At 30.2% G+C, this 18,199-nt stretch overlaps 2 protein-coding genes across 2 annotated transcripts; one reads left to right on the top strand and one right to left on the bottom strand.

Annotated features, from left to right (window-relative positions):
- The first annotated feature begins 8,644 nt into the window (after nt 1–8,644).
- LOC103841480 (transcription factor MYB25) lies at nt 8,645–11,658 on the top strand. The gene is made up of 2 exons (XM_009118025.3): nt 8,645–10,169; nt 10,603–11,658. The coding sequence occupies exons 1-2, from the start codon at nt 9,875–9,877 to the stop codon at nt 11,421–11,423; spliced, it is 1,116 nt and encodes a 371-aa protein (XP_009116273.1). The 5' UTR covers nt 8,645–9,874; the 3' UTR covers nt 11,424–11,658.
- Nucleotides 11,493–17,378, bottom strand: LOC103841482. The gene is made up of 2 exons (XM_009118026.3): nt 13,149–17,378; nt 11,493–12,654 (listed from the first exon to the last, which is right to left on the bottom strand). The coding sequence occupies exons 1-2, from the start codon at nt 13,533–13,535 to the stop codon at nt 11,656–11,658; spliced, it is 1,386 nt and encodes a 461-aa protein (XP_009116274.1). The 5' UTR covers nt 13,536–17,378; the 3' UTR covers nt 11,493–11,655.
- Between the last annotated feature and the right edge of the window lie 821 nt (nt 17,379–18,199).

The raw sequence follows: 18,199 nt of genomic DNA, 5'->3' as shown, positions 1-18,199 counted from the left end.
TCGGGTCTAACCGTTCATGTACATATAAATAACAATGAATAATATTTATATTCATATTGTCATTTCTAACTGTTCATGTACATATAACTAGCAATTACTAACATCCCTATAATTCTGAGTGTCATAACAAGATAATTGACATAAGTCATCTTTATCTAACAATCTAAATTCAGTTCCATTTCTAAAAACTAATTAACAATTACTTACATGTTTTGCAGAAATATAAAGTCGGTTCGGACTGTTTGAATATTAGTGTGTTTGATATTATAGAAAGTAAAGGGTTGTTTGAATAAAAATATTGGATAACTAAAAAAATACTTATATTCAAGTTTTTCAATTTAAATATCATATAGTTTGATTAAAATATTGGATGATTAGGATAATTTTTAAATTTTGGATAAAAAAATATTAGGGTAATTCAGTTAATAAATAATATTTTAGTATATTGTTTATTTAGAAGTCAAATATAATAAATATTTGTAAGTATATAATTTTTATTTAAAAAATTTAGATATCCATTTGGTTCGCGGTTTGATTCCAGTTCAGTTTCGGTTATCGATTCTATAAATATAAGATTTCCTTATTATTTATGAATTAATTTCCAAAGTAAATCCGCATTTTAAAAGTGTAGATCAAAATCTAGTGATCTTTAAATCACTTCTCTCATTTGAAACAAAACAAAAATCCATTTAACCATATTATATAGTGTGTATTTGGAGATGCACGTATGGATGTAGAGCATATGGTAGGGTAAAATGTGGATGCATGGTTTCTAGTTGTAGATGGATCATGGAATTGAGATATACAAAAAGACAGCAAAACAAAAGTGGGTCACTTTGAAAAGATCCCAACGTAGAGAACATAATATTATATGTCTCTTCTTTGTTGGACCCAGTTCTGCACACCTCTTTGTCGTTCTTTCCATTTCCTTATTTCGCATTGAACACATTTATCCGGAAGGGAAAAACCAAATCGAAACATACCAAAATATGAGGCTCAGTTCACGTTGGATCTTTTCAATTACCCGAACATATCTCATATTTCTAAAACCAAAAACTGAAACTGAACCATAATCAAACCGAAAACTAAATTTCTATAATATAATTTATATACTTATAAATACTAAATATATTTAGTTTTTAAATAATCAAATAATATCTATAAATCGAAATACCCAAAAAATTTTTTTTACCAGAATATGTTTTATCTGAAATATATAAAATTATCTGAATAATCTAAAACTTATCTGAAAACCTGAAAAATCTGATATTTAATCCGAAAATTTAAATTTTCTGACTTTTTAAATTAAATTAACCAAAAATAGAATCCAACATCATCTCGGATATTAGCTAATTAGCCGTTTCTCAACTTTATCACCCAAAACGAACCGAAAACTAAAACATTGGAACCAAAACTAAACTGAATTTTCTAAATATACGAATAGATCCTGAACCTCTAGAATCGAACCGAAAACCGAATGCCATGGTTACTGATTACCACGTCACGACTTGTTAAGTCTTATATATTTCAACTTTGCAATATATATAGGTGTTTATAAATTATAAGCTTGAATTTGTTTGTTGGAAAACAAATTTGCATTAATAGGAGTTTCGTTAGTCTCGGCTGGCTCATTCTATACAAAAATTAAACTAGAAGAGATTTAAGTCGGATTTTAGATTAGTTTCTGAAATGTACTTATTAAATTTTTATAGGTTGAAACAGTAAGTTCCGTTTTTGATTGTTCCACAGTATCGACCAACATGCTGATTATTATCATATCTAATATGTTCAAAGTTTCCAGGTAGCTGAATAGTTAGAAATCGAATGAACATATTCAAAATGAATTTTAATTTAATTATATATAGCTTTTTTTTCTGGTGACTTTCCTCGATAGACCATGCACTTCCTGTTCCGTGCATAATTTTGGTTTTTTTTTTTTTTTTTTTTTTTTTTTTTTTTTGGTTTCCTTTATGCAGTTCAGCTAAAAATAAAATTGAGCAGTGAACACATCTATGTTGAATTTTTTTTTTTTTTGATAATTGTGCATGTCTTGGTCGATGCCCAAATAATTCTTCACAATTTTGATACCAATGAATAGCTCAATTCTGGATTTTTTATAGATCGAAAACATGATCTCATATCGTTTGACCAAGCAAATGACAACTCAACTCTTGGCAGGAACCCATGAGGGACAAATTTTACGATTTATATCAAATTCTCCTCTCACCACCGCTTGGTTATCTATGTTGAAAAGTATTGAGCACAGAAACGAAACAAGGACAATCTGAACAGGACGGCACCAACTCTCATGGACCTACTTGCTACATCAATTCTTCCACCTTCCAATTCTCAGCTCGTATTAAAAAACTTTTTTTTGCTTAAAGGCTTTCAAAAACTCGTGTTAACTTACAAGGAAGATATTGCATATAACTCCACTCCGAACGTTATTAGGGTTATCTTGTATCAGTTTTGTTAAGAAGTGTTAGGTTATATGCCAAGTATCTTTAACCCATAACGTATTTTAATATTAAAATCATATTATTTTAATGTAGTTTCAGCACTAAAAAATGTTATTCTTCAACCACAACATTAAAAGTTATTTTATAATATTATATGTATTTAAGTTTTTATTTTTTATTTATTTAATTATATATGTTATTAAAAAAATAATTGAATAATATTTTAATAGAGTAAACAATATTTTACTGTGATGAATAATACCACACCAAATTTAGTGTAAAATTATATAGTGTGACACTAACATAGTGTAACTTTTATAGTTTGGTTAGAAAGATTTTGAGTGTAGAAATTACATTAAAATAGTGTTTTACACTTAGGTCAAAAATGTCCTATGATTTAATAAAAGTTAAATGTATAATACATGCATGTTAAGATGAGTATTAGTGACTACCGACTATCATCGAACTGTTTACTGGCAACGATAATACATATATTTATACTAAATGCAATACATATATATATATATATACACACACACATATATATATATATATATTATAAATGCAGATATATATGGACCTATAGATGTGTGATTGTTAGAAAAGAAATGAGGAAAAAATTTTGGTCAGAAACGGAATGACGATATTAAATGTATCATTCAAACTTCAAAGCTACCTATGAATTCGACTGGGACCATTTCTTGATTTACTTTCTAACATAGATATCAACTTTATTCAACTCCTCAACTATATATATAAGTTTTTCAAAATTTATTATATGTTACATGGAAATACATGTGCGACGAATAATCCACAAATTTGCTAACACGTAACACTAGTAAGGTTTAAATTCTTATTGTTTAGATTCAGGGCCGTCTAACAGCACGCGCAAGTGGAGCGGTCGAACAGGGCCCCGAAATATAAAAATAAAAAATTTAAAGCTTTTTGGAAATATATAGATAAATTATGGTAAGAAACTTTAAAACTTTAGATATAATGCTAAATTTAGAACTTATAATTAAAAGAATAAGACAAAATTATTAAATTTTAAAATTACTTGATAAAATGTACGATTAATATTTTTTTTAAACAGGGCCTCAAATTAATTTGAGACGGCCCTGTTTAGATTAGATTGGACATATACACTTTGTAATTAACAGGGAGGTGCAGTTTTACTTACATGATCAATCTCTTTGGTTGTGAAACTTAGCGTTATATATCGAGTAAACATGTACTCTTTTTTCTTCAAAAGTCAAAACGATTCGAACCTAAACGCAAGTGTCAAGAGTTGATAAGGACTTAATACCACATGGCAACATTAACTTAGTGTCTAATAAAAAGAAGACAATGTCATTTTCTTCCCAAATTCGGTTGTCCTAAATTTAGGGCAAAAGTATGTAAGACTCGATCGTGTCGTTTTCTATTCTGTCTAAATAATTTCAAACCATTACTTGTATGTTTCGTAACTTTCCAAATAAAACAATAAACTAAACTTACAACAAACGGGATAATAAAACAATAAAAATGTTACTAGTCAAAAAATATATCTCGATTATTCAGTAATGTAAACGGGATAATAAAACAATAAAAATGTTACTAGTCAAAAAATATATCTCGATTATTCAGTACATGTATTTTAAACAGTTTAAATTTTCTGATTAATTTAAACTCCCGAACATTTTTTTTTTGTCAACTGAAAACTCCCGAACATAAAGCATTAATTTCGACACAGTCGTTGTCCCTTTTGCCGTCACAGTTGTGAATGCGTCGATTAGAAGTCTCCATTACACGTCGCGTTCATCTTCCTCGTGCTAAACCACGAGGTACAACTAACTTACATCTATCAATTAAATGTGCGTGGTTTAGTAATTTGATTATTTTTAAGGATTTTTAATTAAATGGTGAAGCCTAGTGGAGATCTATTCAAAGGCTAATAATGATGATTTAGGGCACTCATGCTACCAAACGCAGCTTTTGTGGTTGCTGATATTTTGTAGCAATCACCCAAACCATTTTAAACCGTTTCAAACCGTTCTAAACCTCTTAAATTCAAAAGTTAGTTTTAGCTAGCTTTTGCAGTTGCGGAAAGGTAATTTTTTTAAGCAGTATAAATACAAAAATAAAAATAATATTTATAAATTGAAATAATAGAAATACTAAAATATAACTATTATATTTTAAATTTTATTATAAATTTTTAAAATAAAAATATTTTCTATAATATTTTAAATTTTTTTAAAATGTAATTTTTATATTTATTATAATATCATGTTGTTTAATATTTTTAATTATTTAAAATATAAATATTATTAATTTATTATTTAATTGATGTTGTATTTGGTGGTTTTTAAGTCATAAGTATCCTGCAAACGCACCAATTTCTAACCGTAGTATCACTCGTACAAATTTCTTAAAACCGCATAAAACCACAACCATCCGCGCATCCGCAAACTCCCGCAACCGCAACAGCTGCAGTTACACCTGTCAGGCCCTTATACGGATTTGCGCGTGTTTGAAAGGACAACTAGATTGTTATCTGCACACCCATGCATATATTTTCTTTAACTTTTATATTGTCTTTTATTTTATAAGATTAAATATAATATATATATATATATGTATATATCTAATTTATTAAAATATAAGTACAAAATAAAAACACCCTTTAGTTTTATAAGTTATTTACACTTCAAAACCACTGATATATTTAATGAATCTATCTTTAAGTTTTCTTTGTCTTTTACATATTAATAAATGTATGTGCTAAATCTATTTTAAATAGAAAAATGTCTAAATCTTAAATTTAACCCCACAAAATATTCATAATATCAAGGACGTTCCAAATTAAGACATCCCTAATACATTGCTATCAAATTAACTAAAAATAAATAAATCTTTCGTATAAAATCTATATTCTTGACTAACCATATAGTAGATAAACATATAAGTATTAGAAAACCTAAAAAACAAACGAACAACAAGATTCTTTTCATATATATATATATATAATCACATATATACAATAATGTCAAATTTTCAATTTAAATCGTTAATAAAACACTAATATTTCTTTTATAAAACTACTTTATAATAGAAAATTAAATGTTCTATTACAAAATCGTAATATAAAATTTTAACTAACCAAATATGATATACTCTAAAATATTTTAAATTAATGTGCAATATTTTATAAATTAAAAATGTTTAAAATTAATGTAAAATATCTTGTCTTAAGATATCATCCAATACCGAACTATTTATTCCTAAGAGCTAAAAATGTTTAAAAACATGTAAATCATCTATTTACATCACCAACTGGAAAATTATTATGTAAAACAATTTTTTTTCTAAATATGTATTTTTTACGCATATTTACATTATTGATTTTATTGGGAAAAAATATAACAAAACAAATGTATATAAAATTAGCTAATATCATTACTGTTGAAAACACAATTAAATTATTGTCGTTCTCTCTTATTGGGTTCAATTGCTACCAAATACTTACGTATCAGTAAAGCTCAAAAGTTACAACTTGGCCTTAATTCGATTTACCTTACTTTAAGATGGGCCTTGAAGAAATTACACATCTTACATGTCCCGGGATCCGCCGAACCCAATCCCAATATCATAGGATTGATAGCTCCATAAAAATCCACTATGAGAAAGATCATCTTCATCTAGACTCTTTTTTTTTTAAATAATAATTGCGTTTTCAATCAAGTGAAACCTTTAATCCTCCTATACATTAAAAGAGAAGTCACTTAAGTGATTTCTGTTTACATGGCATTAATATAGAACTTCTTAGAAAAATTGTTATAATTCTATTGGTCGATTTTTTTGAATTTTATTTTTCATTTATTTTAATCAATCGCATATGTAGACAAGCCCAAAACTATTGTCGATTTCGTTACGCCCATATATATAGCTACGGAATAATAATTATCGATTTAGTTTAGCATTGGGCAAGATTTAGAATTAATACAAATATTAAAAACTTTCCTTATTATTCAAACAGTAAACTTGCGCATGTTGATAACTTGATATCATATTAATTACACTTGCTTAGAAAATATTATAATGTTTCTAATTAGTAGGGGTGGGCGTTCGGGTACCCGTTCGGGTCGGGTATTTTGGATTTTCGAGTATTTCGGTATAGAGGTGTAGAACCCGTTCGGGTATTTCTGTACTTCGGGTCGGGTTCGGGTATTTTTAATTCGGATTCGGTTATTTCAGATCGGGTTCAGATATTTAGATTTTGAAAAAATAATTAATATTTTCATTTCTCAAGTTTCTTATATTTAAAAATATAACTTTCATTTAACTAATTTTTTATTTTTAATAGATTGAATGGTTAATTGATTTAGAAATAAAATTTAAAACTAAAAGAGCATTAATTTAGTTATTTTTAAAAAAAATTTGGATGTAATTTTTTGTTAATTTTTTAAATAAAAAACTTGACATGTGTTTTCGGATCGGGTTCGGGTGCCACTTCGGATATCGGGTAAAGTGCCCACCCCTACTAATTAGATTGTTTGTTTTTAATAACTTACCTTTCTAATATGGATTATTTGCGCAAGTTGAAATCATTAAATATGCAAATAACTTATTGACAAAATTTGTTTTAATAACTTACCTTTCTAATATGGATTACTAGCGCAAGTTGAAATCATTAAATATGCAAATCACTTATTCACAATATGGATTACTTGCGCAAGTTGAAATCATTAAATATTATCGATTTAGTTTACCCTTGGGTAAGATTTAGAATTAAGACAAATATTAAAAACTTTCCTTCTTATTCAAATGGTAAACTTGCGCATGTTGATATCATATTTATTACATTGCTTACAAAATATTTTAATGTTTCTAATTAGGTTGTTTGTTTTTAATAACTTACCTTTCTAATATGGATTACTTACGCAAGTTAAAATCATATCATATGCAAATCATTTTTTGACAATACACATTTAATATCTTTTTTAAACGATTTCATTATTTATTGTGCAAAATATTGTGCGTCATTAATATGAGAAATAAATAGACTGTATATATATATGAGACACCCAAGGTCTTAAAATACAAACATTTTCTTTTCATTCTTTAAAGTATTATTCACAAATCTCTTTTCCCATACTATTAAGGTATTACGATGATGTTGCTTGTGTGCTAAGAAAAATGTGTTTAGACGCAAAGGCTCCTCATCTTTCATCGACTGTGCCACCCACTTTGCCTTGGAAGTATTATATGCTACTTGATGAATCGACTCTGCCACCCACTTTCATCGACTATGCCACCCACTTTACCTTGGAAGTATTATACAAAGATTAATAATGTTTTATTTATTACTTTTAATATTTATAAACTATAAAATACAATGAACGAAATTTTATATAAGATAATTATAATAGTTTTATACTCTACTTGATGAATTGTGTTCGAATATAATTATATAATAACTATTTTAAATATTACAAAATCCAAAAATGTTTATTAATATTATTTTAAATTATTTATCGTTGTTTAAAGAATAAATTTATCATAATTTTAAAATAATTTATAAAATGCTTACAAAATGCAAGGCAAAGTTTCACTTTCAAGAGTTAAGTCGAGATCTGGATTAAAAATCCTAATAACTGGTAAAGAAGGGAAGTCGCAGACAAAAATATTGAATGTTGTCTACAAACAAGTTTTTCAGAATATTTCGTAGTCACGGTACGTAATTTTAATTTACTTTTTTTTTTCAAATACAAATTTTAAAATGAATAAACTGTTGCACTTATTTATTTTTTGTATTTGCTAGATGGGTTGTGATGAGTTAGGAGACCGATGACGGTATGTCAATTTAATATTATTTCATGTTCAATAAATTTAGAAATGTATAAATCTATCAAATAATGTTAAACCGTCAAATTGCTTACAAAATTTATTTAATTTTTTGCAAGTTTCTAATTGAATTTGCTTTTTTTTATCGAGAAATGTGCTTCATATTTATATTATTTATGGATAATATTTTGATTTTTATTATATTTTCTTTTAATATTCTACATAAATGTTTGTTTATTATTTATGGAAAAATAATATTATCACCTAAAATAAAGAATTACGAAACATATACAATACAATTCTAATTAATGATAATATAAATTCTTTTACTTCTAAATCTATACACTATTTATTCCATTTTTTGAATGAAAGTATCTTCGTAAACACACAAAATATTTTGTGACGTTGCAATTATACATGCACACAATATCTGCCTCTTCATACTGACGTTACTGTGTTTCCTCTCGTGAGGTACGGGCTGAGAGAGAACACAGGGTGCAGACCGATCATGTTCTTATGTCCGCACAGGGTGCGGACCGGTCACCTAGTTACTAATTTAAATTTTAAGCGTCTGATCATCTTTTATAAAACTTCACACGAATATCTTTTAAATTTAACATAGATCTTCTATAAATTTGTTTTCAGCTTTAGGTTCAAACATAACTATCACTAACGAAAAATAAAGATTTATTAGGAATAAGTAACCCACATCAAAAATTCAAAAAAACTTTAACTAATATATACTAGAACCAATTCATTTATTACCCGTTGATTTTAATTTTGAAGCACATAATAATTCTGAATCTAACATGGTATCATAGCATAAATCCCTCTCGATGGGATAGAATTATCGTATTAAACTCATTCGACCGAATATAAATGTCTTCAAATTTTGAGATTTTTGACCGATAAAAACTATCATCTCAAAGATTGATATTATAGATAATTATCATACAACGGGAACTCAATGAAACTTTAAATAATATATAAAAAATTAATGTCAATCCATTTACCAACGATTGATTTTAAGTTACAAGTGCGTAATAAACTCAAATCTAACACGATTAAACCTATATAGCAAATCATTCTTCAAAAAAAATAATAATAAAAAGACTAGACCTATATAAAAAAATAAACGTAAAATTAATCATTTACTTTTAAATTTAACAAAGAATAAAATAAACGAAAAGGCGTGAAATGAAAAATATTGAAAAAGTGAACTTTTCGTGGAAATATAAAAATATAAATGGAATGGGCTGTTGTATCTGCCCATTGGGCTTGCTAATAAAAAGCAAATGTCGAAAAAGAAGAAAAAAAAAACTTTTCGTGGAAGTGGAGTTTTTTTCTGTGTCGTCTATGACTAATGATGACTCATATAACAGACTGGGCGTTACGGAAAAAAATCAAAAAAGGGTTAAATGGTAATTTAGCAGCAGAAAATACCGAACAAGAGTCTTGCTCCTTAATAATAAAACCTCCCCACTAAAGCAGTTAAGACCCAAAGAGAGAGAGAGAGAGAGAGAGAGGAGCAGGTACAGACCCCAAAATTCAATTATTCTTTTCTTTTCGAAACTCAATTCTAAAGAAAAATGGATCGATCGGAGCCGTTACCTTTCCCATCATCCGCCGATTCCGATGATGTCACCACCGCCGCTGCCGAGTTAGCTGCCGGAGACTCAAGCGGTGGTGGTTACGAGGTTAAGAGCAAAGTGAAAGGACCCTGGTCTACGGAGGAAGACGCGGTGCTTACGAAGCTTGTGAGCAAGTTAGGTCCGAGGAACTGGAGTTTGATCGCTCGCGGTATCCCTGGACGCTCTGGCAAATCGTGTCGATTGCGTTGGTGTAATCAGCTTGACCCTTGTCTTAAGCGTAAACCGTTCTCCGGTTAGTTCAATTCAAAAACCTTCGGTTATGAACCGGTTAACTATCTATTAATCAGATTCTGATTGTATTGATTCCATGATGATGTTTTGTTAGAGATTGAGATGTAAATGAGAGTTTAGTTAAAGGTTTTGTTATTCTGATGCAATTTAGTGTAAATGCAGGGCCGGTCCTGAGCATAGGCCCCCATAAATATAAATATAGACTCCCAAATTTATAAAAAAAATATAAAATTATCGAAATTCTTATTAAATCGTCTATAGTCTCCAAAATCTTAGCTCGGGCTCTGTGTAAATGTAAAACTATAAGTCTTGAAAAGTCTCTTCTTTGTTAATATAAAGCATACAAAAGATGAATGAAGAAAACTTTTGCATATTTCCTTAGGTTTGGCTTCTTGAAATTGATGCTTTTTTTTTCTTTTTGATATCTGTTGCAGATGAGGAAGATCATATGATAATCTCTGCTCACGCCATTCACGGTAACAAATGGGCCGTGATTGCGAAGTTGTTACCAGGAAGAACAGATAACGCTATCAAGAACCATTGGAACTCGACTCTTAGACGTAAATACGCAGATCTTTGGAAGAACAGTAGTCAAGTTACTACTGCTTACATCAAGAACGAAAATGTCGAACAACAACTGCCTCAAGAAGAGATTGTTTCACCACCAGAGGTTCCACAAGTTGTTGATGTTACAATGTATGATGAGCCTACACAAGTTCTTGATGATGTTACAATGGATGATGCATCGCCCAATGAGCCTCAAGAACAGGCTCCTATAGAGAGTAGCATTCCTGTGTTTCGCCCGGTGGCTCGTGCTGGCGCGTTCAGGGTGTATAACCCAACCAGCCAGAGAAATGGGTACAGGGATCACAATGTGGTTCCTTGTGAGGGACCGTTGATTCAAGCGGCTAAGCCTGACTCATTAGCTGGTAAATTTCTACAATCTCTTTGCGGTGAACCTAACATACCTTCGAAATGTGGTCACGGTTGCTCTACTCATCCGGCTGAATACGGTAAGTCGGTGTTGGGGGCTGAGTTTGTGGATTATGAAGAGCCTTGTCCAGTTTTTAACCAAGAGCTGATATCTATAGCTACTGATTTGAACAACATTGCGTGGATAAAGAGTGGTCTTGACAATGCCATTGTCAGAGAAGCAGAACAGAATTTGAAGATGGATCAAATCACTTTCAGTGATCCTCGAATCAGGTTTTCTGGAATGATGCCTAGACAACATTTCTTTTGTGCAAGAAGCTGAAACTCTGAAGACACATAGCTGATGATGACATTTTGATTCGGATTTGATGGAAAGAGAGATTACAAAAGAGAAGTAAGGAAGAAGGCTTGCTATATATTTCTTGATAATATCATTTACAAGCACTTTTCTCCTTAGTTTTTTTTTCTTTTTACATATAAGTATTTACAAAACAGAGTATGAAGATCAATTTACAATTTTTCAAAAAGTATTCTTGAAACGTCTTCATTGTTTATCATTCAGATTCTCCAAAATCTTCAATAGCTGTGACTTTAGAGGACTTGAGATTCCATGAATCTGTGCTAACCTTCAATGGAATCATCATAGGGCTAGTATAGTCTCCAAAACTAAACTCACTTTCTTCATTTTCCTTGGCGCACAAGTCACCTGGAGGTAAGAAGAAATCAGAAGACAAACCCTTCACATTAAACCCCACTTCTTCAATCTCCCAGCTCTCTTCCATTGTAGTCTTTGAGTGACTCTCTAAGCTCTCATCAAGCCTCAGTAACGATACGCGTGTTCTTCCTTTATGAGCAATCTGAATCCCATCAACGCTCTTGTAATCTTGGATCATTGTCTCAGAGGTGGTTTCCCACAAGACTACATCTTCTTCCTCAGGACCAGTCTTGATCCTTACGAGATAAGTGTCTTCTAGTTGAACCAAGAGTCCTGTTCTTTGACTAAAACAACCCCACACTGTATGCTTCACCGTCTCCATGCCTCTCTTGCTTCTTGATTTAAGCCCTGAAGGCTGCGTTTCAAGCTTAAGCACGAAGCATTCTTCCTCGTTAACCGCTTTCTCCCCCACGCAAACCGATCCAGCAAACATATTCGCTGTGGTTTTTGGATCAAGCCCTTGGAGGAACCTTCTAAGTGGACCAGAAGGTTCATTAGAAGCTTGAGAATGTTCTAGCCAAGGACTTTGCTTCCACGCCACGTTACCATCACAACCAGCACTGACTTTACAACCGGAAACCACAAGCTCTAGACTCCATTGACTCGAGCCTTTCTTCCATAACACGAAACCACCCACCTCTCCTCCGTTTCCGTTGACGTTTCTGATCTTTAACATCTTCTTCTTCCTCTTTCCAATTAGGGTTTTCGCTGCACAAAACTCTGTGACTCCCATTTTAACCTTCCCCATCGCGTACATGCTCTCTACTCCAGCCAATGCCGTCTCTCCTCCAGCTGCTGCGGTGTATTGCTTCACTATGTACTTAGCCATGGCTGCTTCCTATTATAACCCAAGAACAGAGCAAAAGTAATATGAGAAAACTTGTTGCTCAAGTTAATAACACTAATTTATGCATTTACATATATAAAAAATATTTTTTTTCTTATAATAAAGAGGAAAATCCCTTTGATAACAAAAATAATTATTAAAATATCACAAAAAATAAAAAATCTCTAAGTAATATTAATTAAACGGTAAAATGAATAAACTACTTCAAGCCTTAACTCTTTAAGTAATATTAATTTTTAAATAATAAATCCTAAACTTAAATTGCTAAGCTCAAATCCAAATATGAAACCTACATATGAATATCTTTTTTAAAAATTATGATATTTTAAGAAAAAGTTTCATTGTATGCTATTTTGAAACAAAAATGTGTGTTTAGTGATATATAAGACCATTTCTCTAATAAAAATCTTATTATATATAAAAAAAACAACCAATCGACGTCTAAATATTTTGTTCTGTTTAAATGAATATATTTATTTACTTACAATAGATTGGTTCTTGATGAGTTTGGAGATGGGATGATCAAGAACGTCGTGATCAGAGGAGACAGGAAGAGGGATCAACGGAGCTCCAACGATTCCAAGAAGCATCTGAATCTGAGCGTCACGGCCACCGAACAGAGTGGCGAGGCTGCTATTGTTATCCGGCGGTGACCGGAGCAAGCTAGACTTGACACTTCGCCAAGCGCCGGTCTTGTTGTTCTCAGAACAAAACAACTCCTCAGGCATGGGAACTTCCAACACTGTCTCTAGACCATCTTCTCTGTCGAAGTTAGGACAAAGCGTTCTCATGTTTCCACTCTTGTAATAAATCTTAAAATAAACGAAGGGCAAAAGAGAAGGCTCAAAATGTAATGAGAGATTGAATGACATAAGCTCATGGGTCGGCTCTTTTTATATATGAAAATATTATTAGAGAAATAGAGATGACCAACCGACCGAAGCCGATCTGACGCTATTTGTGTATTGTCGTGTTCGCACGCTTCATGTCTCCCTTTGCTCTCTATAACAATTTAATATTAAGATAAAATAATATATATTTCCATATAAAGTAAGAGAAATACATTTTCTTTTTGTCGTGGAGGAAGATATAGACATTTGAGTTTTGTCCCTTCCTCTTAACAAAAATATTCTTGACTAGAAAATTAGGGTTAAAGTTATGTGAAGACTGTGCACAAAAAAGAGTTATGTGAAGCTTTTAATTGGTGAACGAGGACTTTGTCCTTTGGTGCACTTCAATGTAATGTGTATTTTTGTTTTTATTAATGTATATAGTCGTGTTCAATATACGGCGCCGATGTAAACGCATATTGAAAGGTTAGTTGTAAATAACTAAGTCGACTTTTTATTTACTAAACAAACGCGTGGAAATAACCTTTTTTCTTTTCCACAGTTTTGAATTTTCAACAAGTATTTGAACCACTGTTTTCCTTTGCTGCAATACTATTGACATTGTTACATATCAATGTGGTATGAGTGACTGAGTGTCAATTGCCAGTTGGTGCAGTTATATGTGTCTATCACATCTAATGACTTTTACGACCAACACTTTGGTATCTCACCGAACAAACTAGCCATATATGATTTTATTAATCACAAAAGGTCAATGTGAAATCTTATTTTTTTAACTGTCTAGCTTAATTGGCTCATAATATATATATTTGTCAACGGAGCTAGGTTTCCCTTGTCTAGTAGAATAATACAAGGGTGTTACTTTATTATCCTTTGAATATAAATACTATTTGCACAGTATTATTTTTAAGTTAGAATTTTTAAAAACTGATTCTCGACTAAAATCTGAAAGTTTCACCGTTTTCATATAATATATTATATGTTAAAAACTAACTACGACTTCACTTTTATATATTGAAGTGGAAACCAAGAATGGTTGATTTGGCAAAGATCATGCGTCTCCTTTATCCGCTTCTTCTTTTGACCTCTAAGCGCAATGATTTCTCATTATGTATTTCATAAGATTCAATGAATATTGGTTATGTATATGTATTAATTAGTATTGTCAATGAATTAAGCAATATAAAATATTAGTTTTATGGTTCTTAAGCTTCTTTTTAGCAACTTGGTTCTTAAGCTTTAAACAATTTTACTGTTAACGGACATATTTATATTTATATATATATGTGTATGTATATATAGGTTACAAAAAAATAGCTCACAAAATAACCTATTTAGGGTGATTGAATTTTGTTTTCCACGTATGTTTAACCTTACATATAAAAAGTATCTTGCGTACGTTTTATTACTAGCCATTTTGACTAAAATTACTAACCATATACTGTGTTAAGAAGTTTAAAGTCTTTTTTTTACGTTGGCTCTGATTGGGAACCTTGCGGCATGGCGAAAACACGATTTCGCAAGTATTTTACCAATGAACAAAAAAAATTGCGGAATAAAAAAAATGCATTGCTGACAATAATACAAAGATTATTTTTATTAAGTAGAAAAAATGAATTTTAATAGATTATTTACAAAATCAACACTTTTATATTATTAAATTATATACTAATACTATTTAATTTTTTAAATAAATAGTACTAAATTTTTAATGATAAATAGTTATGTTTTTTTGGTGTAAGATAAATAGTTATGTTGTAAATAAAGTTATACTAATATATTTTATAGTGTTATAAAATGTTAATCCATTACTAAAACGTATTGAAAGATAAGCTAAATATTTAAATAAAAATTAAAGCATTTTTACTAAATTTTAGATATTTTCACATTTTGCAACAATTATTGATATTTATTTTTATTATAACAAAGTAAATACTGTATAAAATATTTTAATCAATTTAACATGTATTCTATTATTTCGTAATTTTTTTAAAAAAAATTGTGACTTAACTTTTATTTATTTATTGATTATCAGGAAAAAAACTATTTTTTATTACAGCTTAACTATTTTTTTGCGATTCCGCAATTAAACGATGTTACCTGGAAGCTTTGTAATGAAAAACGATAGCGTGTTTAGTATAAAAACAAAACGAAAGCTAACGTGATGCGAAGTACCTCTATATATTATAACTTGGTAAATTGTGTTCCGTAAGAGATGTGATCATCATAAAGCGATACACAAGGGACGTGACTTCCAAGTCGTAAGAGATGAGAGTAATTATTAAATATACATAATTTCGTATGAATTAACCTAAAAATAGTATTTGCAGAAAACGATGAGAAATGGATAATGAAGAGAGACGACACTTTGATTGGCAAATGAATTGTCGGCCGAACGTGGCTGACGGCGTTGCATCAGACCGACTATTAATATTTCCCTTTAATTTTGATTTGCTTGTCGTTACGGTTACATTAACAAATCAAAACGTTATTATAATTTATAACGAATATATAAATACTTGTGTCTATTAGTTGCATCATCATGCATCAATCGAGTTCAATCTAGATAATATGATCTTGACAATATTTTTATTTTATTATTTTTTGTAAAAAATAATATTTTTGATTTTTTCCGCAAGAGTAATGTATCGTATACTATATAATGCATTATTAGTGATTAATAATGACATGCACGCTGTTGGCGATCTCTATAGAGATATGAAATTTGTCTGCATAACTCATTAGTAGAATAAAGATCACTTATCGATACCAGAACAGTTCAAACAGATATTGAAAATCCGAATCAAAATCTAGACCTGATCATCATCATATCTTAAAGATTATACGTACGTGTGAGGTTGTTACAATAGTTCAATGTCTATAAGTAAAACAATGCGACTTCATAATAATATATGGTTACTGGTTATTGTTTAGGGGAAAATCCGGTCAAAGACACTATTTATCTTCAATATATGTTACAAAATCTATCAATTCAATCAAACTACCAAATTATGGAAGAGAGATTACCAAATCCAATTGATTTAATTTTTGTTAGCATAGTAAGAGCTTTGAGGATTGTTGATCGTACTTTCTCCTTAACAGTTAACTAGTCGGTTTTCACAATATTAGTTTGATCTCTTAAAGGCTGCATATAATGAAGATTTGTAATGTACTATCAATATTTCATAACAGTTTGGAACGACCTATAGTTCTTGATATAAACTAGCAAACCACACAATTTCAAAGATCGAAAAACACATAGACATAAATAGCCTCGGGAGGAGACCATGGTATGATTTCCAAGAACTTGTACTAAAACTTAGACATACGAAAAAGACAGATTGATATTTGAGTACTACAAGGTGATTATACTTTATATCATTAGATGAATATTGTAAATTCCTTTATAGTCTATGCACGTTTAATTGATCGAGTTGAATTCATAGCTTCTAGTTTTTTGTATTCTTTGTATCAGTGCCGATTGAGGTGGGCACTTTACCCGATATCCGAAATGGCACCCGAACCCGATCCGAAAAACCCGAACCGAAATCCAAACTGAAGTAGCAAAATATCCGAACGGGTATTGAATAAGGAGATATTGGATACCCGAACCCAAACGGATAATACCCAAACCCGAATGTATATTTGAAGATAGCCGAACATATGTATAATTAACCTTATATTTCTAATTTACATCTCTCATTTTATATAAAATATTTATATTGATACTACACATAGTTTAAGTTCATATGATATACATACAATTACGGAAAAAAATGATTTGTTACTCACTTAAAATGCATGTCAAGTTTTTTATTTCAAAAATTAACAAAAAGTTACATCTAAAATTAAAAAAAAATAACTAAATTAGTGCATTTTTAGTTTTAAAACGTATGTCCAAATCTATTAATCATTCAATCTATTAAAAATAAAAAATTAGTTAACTGAAAGTTATATTTTTAAATACAAGAAACTTGAGAAATGATTTTTTTTTTTCAAAATCTAAATATCCGAACCCGATCCGAAATATCCGAATCCGAACTAAAAATACCCGAACCCGACCCGAAGTACAGAAATACCCGAACGGGTTCTACACCTCTATACCGAAATACCCGAAAATCCAAAATACCTGATCCGAACCCGAACGGGTACCCGAACGCCCACCCCTAAATGCTGCCGTATAGTTTAAGTTCAAATTTGGAATGTGTATGTGCTTTATATATCTCCAATTTTGAACCATGTTCCATTTTTTAACCATGTTCAATAAGAGCTAAATAAGATTTTAACCAAGTTCCATTGCATACATGTCAATAAAACAAAGCCTAGATCTCTAGACCAGAAAGAAAAGACTAAATGTTTTGGTTCAAGTCAATGTATTATATTTTTGATTAGCGAAATGCATTATTAGCATGTTCAACCACCAAATAAAAGTTGGGCTAATTTGCTTAATGGAAATAGCTGGTGCATATATGAGATTATTGTGAATAGTTGTTAAGAACCCCATATCAAGAATCTGAGAAGGCCTAAAATCCCTAATATATTAATTCTAGAATATTATAACAAATTTTCGTAGACACGTGTCATTACTAGGATAATTCTTAGAATTTTTTAAAAAATAAATTGTTCCGTATAAATTATATTATACTTTTTATTAAACTAACTATCAAATTGATTAGTATATTGTA

Source organism: Brassica rapa, chromosome A09, assembly GCF_000309985.2.
Source record: "Brassica rapa cultivar Chiifu-401-42 chromosome A09, CAAS_Brap_v3.01, whole genome shotgun sequence".
Classification (NCBI taxonomy): Eukaryota; Viridiplantae; Streptophyta; class Magnoliopsida; order Brassicales; family Brassicaceae; genus Brassica; species Brassica rapa.
Note: the sequence above shows the minus strand (reverse complement) of the source record. Positions and strands in the feature narration are given on the sequence as shown.